At 38.7% G+C, this 6,129-nt stretch overlaps 1 protein-coding gene across 1 annotated transcript; it reads right to left on the bottom strand.

Moving 5' to 3' along the window:
• Positions 1 to 992: 992 nt before the first annotated feature.
• On the bottom strand, positions 993 to 5,107 carry LOC149116380 (uncharacterized). The gene is made up of 4 exons (XM_089282318.1): positions 4,928 to 5,107; positions 3,455 to 3,746; positions 2,324 to 2,541; positions 993 to 1,739 (listed from the first exon to the last, which is right to left on the bottom strand). Exons 1-4 carry the CDS (start codon positions 5,089 to 5,091, stop codon positions 1,487 to 1,489), a joined length of 927 nt encoding a protein of 308 aa, XP_089138444.1. The 5' UTR covers positions 5,092 to 5,107; the 3' UTR covers positions 993 to 1,486.
• Positions 5,108 to 6,129: the final 1,022 nt, after the last annotated feature.

Raw genomic sequence — 6,129 nt, 5'->3', positions numbered from 1 at the left:
AGCACATGCCAGTTGTATAATTGATTTCGTTCGACTGAATTTTACAATCACACCTTTATAACAATTGATTTTCATGAATTCACCCTTTTGCTAATGCTGGCTCCAGTCCCTTGTAGGGGTAAAATATGATCTATTAATGAATTAATGAAGCCATTTTTGGCCGAGTGATCACTTCTTGCCCCCACAAGGAAATGGAACTGGAAAATATTTACATTAGCAAATTGGCGTATTTAATCTTCGATCAATTCAACGCATTGCTTCGTTTTTGATTTGCGTGTCATTAGCTTTTGTTTCTCTACTACCCCTAACTTTGCTAAAACAATAAATTTTCTTACGTACCTCTTTATCATTAATTTGTTTGAAATGTTGGAGACTGGAAGTTACGTAATTTTTAGAAAAAAAAAAAGGAATAAATCCAGTCGCATTCGCAGTCGCGTCGTCCTCACTGCTTAAGCTCCCAGTATTAGTCAACACAACTGGAACGTCACAAATTTAACAAATTGACGTCAGTTTTTTATGCGTTTGATGCTAAATTGCGTCATAACACTGTCAAAGTGGTTCCCCAGTAAACGTTGACAATGTTATGACGAAATTTATCATCAATAAGAGGACAGACGCATAAAAAACTGACGTCATTTGTTTTGTACATTAACAAGACCCCAGAATGGTCAAATGCCGGGAATAAATGAGGGGAAAAGACGCCATTAACTTGCCCTAAACAAAGTGAATTTTATTCATAATGACGCGAACATTGTCAATAGCTTTTCGCGGTTTTTGATTGGCAACTAAAAACAGTCCATACAATTTCATTGGTTAAAAAGTTGGCAGTTTGACAGCTCGAAGCTGAACTTGAAAGCTTTTGTACATTAAAAGTTTATCCGTCTGTACTCTCGTTGATGAAGAAAATGAACCAATCAAAGCTCGAGAAATTAGACAGTTATTGTAAAAATTTAATTGTATGTAATTTAAACTTTCGATGGCTTGCCTTCGTATTATTATTTTTTTTTTTGGTCCATTCCTTACATGACCGTGAAAGTTATGTCATTGTGATTGGCTGTGAACAAGCCAATTTATCGTTCGCAATTTTCTCAGTCACATAATTAATGGGTAATCGTGAGAAAGCGCGTTGAATATGCTTACTTATATGTTTCAACTCTATTAAAAGGCCAAAATGGATAGTTACCGCTTAAAAGGGTTGAGCTGAATAGAGTTTAAAACAGTATAAAAGACCTTATCGGGACTTTGATTACTGGCCGCCTAATAGGGGTGGCCGTTTTTTAGACTTAATAATGATTTGAATGTAATTTGTTGTTTTAGTTAATTGTTACTTCTTAGGGATGAAAAAAATTTCAAGGTAAGTCTATAAATCAAGATCTTGGTACTTCTAAGGGATTATGTTCAACTCTTTTTTTCACAAGCAACCCCGTTCTTTCTTATGAGATTCCCACCCGGGTAGTTTTTACCGTGCTTTGCAGTTAGTATAAGTTTAAAGTACCGGAATATCGGTTGGAAACTGTAGCGGGAAAATGGCAAGGAAATTGCGCATAATTACTTGATAGTTGCCCCCTCTCCACTGCCGCCACATTCTCTCGTCCAGGTAGGATTGTGGATCTTCTCTGCGCAACCCCTTTCTCCTTTTCTGCCCCAGTTTCAGCTGACTCCACGCGGATTCCACCTCCTGTGTGTGCACGCCTGTTCGTGGATCCACAAAATTGTGAGCGTGCACAACAACTCGGTGCCTACTCTTGGTTTTCATGTGACGTAGTCATATTCCAAAATTAGAAATTATCCTTCCTTCTGAGGTTTTAGTTTCATCAGATAAAAGACCCTGTAGGAACGTGACGTTTGGCAATGTTTTAGCTCGACAGCGTTCTTCTTTTTGTAACAGAGCACTCCAAGCTTTTGCGTTGCGTGACATGAAAATGGCGGCCAGAAAAGACTGTCGCGTAGGTCAAAAGACGAGTTATCGCTTTAGTTTTTGTTAAATAAACGATGCTTGCACTAGAAGAAGCATTTATTTCAATGTGTCGGAGCACTAGAGTAAAAATTTTCGTTTCAATAGCAAAACTCAAGGACGGATGTTTTTGTTATTTTACGGTCGCCATGTTTGTGCCCCTCCGAAGGGCACAAACGTGGCGTCTCCATACAAAGCTCTATAAATTTGGATGACACGCTTCTGCGAATAACGGGCGAATGAAAAACAGCAGAAACCTGATTCTAGGCGAGGTTGTTTATATAGCGATCATCTATCACATCCTAGATTCTTGAATTTATTTATTGAATGGTTACGATTTTTAGTTTTGATCACATGACTAGTGAAAACCGAGAATTGACATGGGGCAAAAGTTGCAGTCTTCTGTATGCGCCCCAATCATCGCTGTGCACTTCTGTACCTGGCAGAAGGCATCTTTGAATGATGGGCAGAAGAGTTGCCGCATTCCTTCTATCCACCACTTGGAAATAGCTTCTTGCGGGACTATACTCGCATGAGACTATGCCAAACACCCACGAGTCACGAGCACCCCTCCTTCCCCTGTTGTACTGCAAAGATATTAGTAATGTTACCAGGAGCCATAATTGTGATGTTACTTGATTATTTGTTTCTTATAAGGGCGATATTGCAAAAGATGGCATAGTTACTAAGCCAGAAAACAGCATCATAGCTGTCATTTTTTATGTATTGTAGTAAACTGCGTACTATAGTACACTGTGAAATTTATTTTTGTTGGACTTAATTTTCGCGATTGGTTGAGTGTATAGACCGTACAAATGAGGTTACTTGAAACGCAAAATATGTCAACTAGAATATGTGGCCTTCAACCGTAAAATCTGTGACCTTATGAGTTGTCTATCGTACGTGTGCGGAGTTTAGCTCTACTAAAAGAGTTGAGACCATAAAAGTACATGGTCGCTTTGTTAAATTTACCAAATTTCTCCCAGAATGATTCAGTACAGTACCGTTTTGAAATATAGCTTTGCAAACTATTCCATTCATTATTTTGACTCTGTCGAGAAATTTTGCAAATTTTCAAGATAATCATTTATCAAATATTTAAATCGAATTTTCGCGAAACTTTCCTCTTCGGAGGGTCCTGATGGGGAAAAATTGAGCTGGGATTCTGGTCCACTTCAGTACCCCCTCGGCAATTTTCACGATATTTTAAGTTTCCGCTCAAACAATTTACAAGAAGGAATTTAATTTCGTTTTGAAAAACATTAGCGAAGTAGAATTGGTTTCACAACGTCAAACCCCGGTTGTTCGAAGGCTGGATAACGCTATCCTTCGGATAAATCGCTATCCAGTGAATAGGCGTTAACTAAACAAACCACGCTATTCACTGGATAGTGATTTATCCAGTGGATAACGTTATCCACCTTTGGAACAGCCCGTACCCGATGCAATGTAATGATACAGATTAAACGATACGCTCATTTCTTTTTACATAGCGCTTACCTTTGCTTTGTGGTTAAATTTACTTTCGTCACATTTAACTACAGCACCCGGACCACCAACTGGTATTATTGGACGAGTTTGCAGGTCCATGGAACACACATCTTGTAGACGTCTGCATATTCGTGAGACCAAACTTGCTCTCAAATTCAGGGTTCGCAAAATTCTTCTTTGCGAGTCATCCAGAATGAAGTAATAGATGACCTTGAGAAGCGTGACAAGTGGCACCTTTGGAAATTCAGCGAAGAAAGTATTGGTTCGTAAACTCCGTCGTTTTCTGCAACCACTGCATCGCCTGAAGAATATAGATGTTAATTGGTATCAAGGAAGAAGTTTTACACTTCAAAATCAAAGGACAGAATCAGTAGAGTTGTCAATTTGTCAATAGTTTGTTAACCTTGACATCTCATCTGTGCGCATCTCAAAAACAACTTTTCCGCTTTCGTTTCACCTTGGCCAAGGAGACATGAGACTCATGCAAGTCAGTTGGTGCTGCATTTTTAATTCAAAAGTTAATAACGCGCTTAAGTGTTATTTGTTGAAATCTTTTTTTTTATTTCGGCTCAGTAAAAACTTAAAATTGGCTTTCTGTGTTTACGGATTTATTAAAGTACTAAAAAGAAAGCGTTCTTATTGTTTGTGGCTGATATTCGATTTTCTTCAGTTTAATTCGGTTAAATTTTACAATACAGCACATCCATACTTTCTCGATACCTATTTTAAGCACAGAGCTTCTGTGATATTAGTAGTTTTTTGCGTGGAAACTGTTCAGATACTGGATTTTCTTGACAAACTGTCACCGCGTAAATCCAAACACTGATTGTAACCCCAGTGCAAACAATGGGATTTGAGGGAAATACTCCCAAGAAAGCCTGTGCGAAAATCGTCATTTTTGCTCCATACATTTACCACAATTTGTGAAAAGCAATTGCGTATGCGTCGTCTTTGCAACAATACATTATAACTGAACTTTCGATGCAACTATCTAGCCTTATTCAAAAATCTGTGATGGACGGAGTTTTCCTTTTATAAAACATAATCCCTTGGTTGACCATTTTTTCTCCAGCCTCCGTCGGCTCGCGCGCTAATGAGCAGATCTCGAAACTTTGCATCATCTGAGCGCGCACGGTAATGAAACTGTATCAGGGATCCACCTTCACATTTAAGACAACTTAAAAAAAACACCCGTACTAGCTTAAGCAAATCTCAATCCTTATCCCTGCCTTATAATTGCATTTGGCCATATTTATGCAGATGGCAACTAACATATTTTCTGTGGTAGCATCTGTTACTCTCGTGTCATTTTCGCATTATTCGCCGTACTGCCACTTTAATATTACAAGCGAAGCAGCGCATTATATTGCGTGGAATGATCCATGGTGCGTCCAGGCCCTTACATTACGTTCTCACTTAACTAACAATAAGACCCAACTCATCTTGCTTTAAAGTGCAAGCAAACGACAACGCTTAACTTACCACAGAAATCCATCTACATGGTTACCGGTCCTCTCTGTCAATTCCATTTCACGATTATACTGTGCGCATTGTAGAGGATCAGGTAGTAAATAGCATCTTTGAAGCCACTGTATCACATTCAATGGAGGTTCCCTTTCGAAGTCGTTGAGTTCGCTCAAGTTCATGTCGTTGTGCTATCGAGCTCCGCGCGATTTGGCTCCACTACTGGTGTTTCAATTTTTATCCACGCTACCACACGCCCGCTTATGACCCTTCTATAGACCGAAGTACTGGTCCCGAGGGACGAATCTCTTTTAACATTTCGAACCGACTCCACACTTTATTATTTCGATTTAGTTTTTAATTTAAAAAAGGCGTATGTTTTGCTCTTTTCACTTTTACTTATGGCTGCCTTCACCTCTCAAACCCTGCTGTGAAATAAAAAAACACATCGGTAACAAGGCAAGACAGTCGCGCTTGTAAACTAAAAAAAAAATAAAACAGTTAAATCTAAAACAAAAGAATACGATCGAAGCACAATGTCTCACCTCTTTGTTTTCCTTGCCTTCTGCAGCGTGTACGGAAATAATTTGCGTGATAGATAACCGGCTGAATAAGTTCTCCTCCCTGACTATTCAGGGCTTGATTACGTGGCGAACTTCAGTCTGGTAAGCTTTGAAAATAAATCTTCTAAAAAAGGGCTTTCGAGTTCTCAGCCTGGACTAAAATTGAAATTTGGAATTTGCAGTGAGTAGCTTTTTCCGCGAAAAGCTTTTCTGATTTTAGCTACCTCGTTGATGCCAATTGATTTAAATAATTTTGGCCATCTTTATATCTTTCTGCAAAGTCATCCATAGGATGTGCACTTAGTTTTCTCTTACTATTTCGCGAATTTTCATGAAATTCACTCTGTTCATAAACTTAGTCCATGGCTTTATTTTGTCCAAAAAAATTCAAGCCCACCTGAAATTTTTCAGGAATATTCTAAATTTTCAGGAATATTCTAAATAATGAAATCGAGTTCTTGTGAGTGGTCAGTTATAGAGTTGAGTGTCGTTCACTTCGTGGTTTACGTCACGCTCGATTTACAACGGGTTCTATTTAACAAATAAAGAAGCCTAAGCCATGTATTACACTGTGATAAAACACGACGGGCATTTGATAACACGAGGGAAATGTAGAAAAGATTCGCCTGCGGCTCGTGTTTTCTATATTTCCGGCGT

The sequence above is a fragment of the Orbicella faveolata genome, unplaced genomic scaffold, assembly GCF_042242905.1.
Source record: "Orbicella faveolata isolate gen_17 unplaced genomic scaffold, um_ofav_v1 contig_12, whole genome shotgun sequence".
Classification (NCBI taxonomy): Eukaryota; Metazoa; Cnidaria; class Anthozoa; order Scleractinia; family Merulinidae; genus Orbicella; species Orbicella faveolata.
This window is presented reverse-complemented; position numbering and strand designations above follow the sequence as displayed.

Coding starts and splice junctions, on each gene's coding strand:
- LOC149116380 (XM_089282318.1), bottom strand. CDS start 5,091: ATGAACTTGAGCGAACTCAACGACTTCGAAAGGGAACCTCCATTGAAT. Junction 3,747..4,927: donor CATGTAGATGGATTTCTGTG/GTAAGTTAAGCG, acceptor TATATTCTTCAG/GCGATGCAGTGGTTGCAGAA. Junction 2,542..3,454: donor AATTTAACCACAAAGCAAAG/GTAAGCGCTATG, acceptor ATATCTTTGCAG/TACAACAGGGGAAGGAGGGG.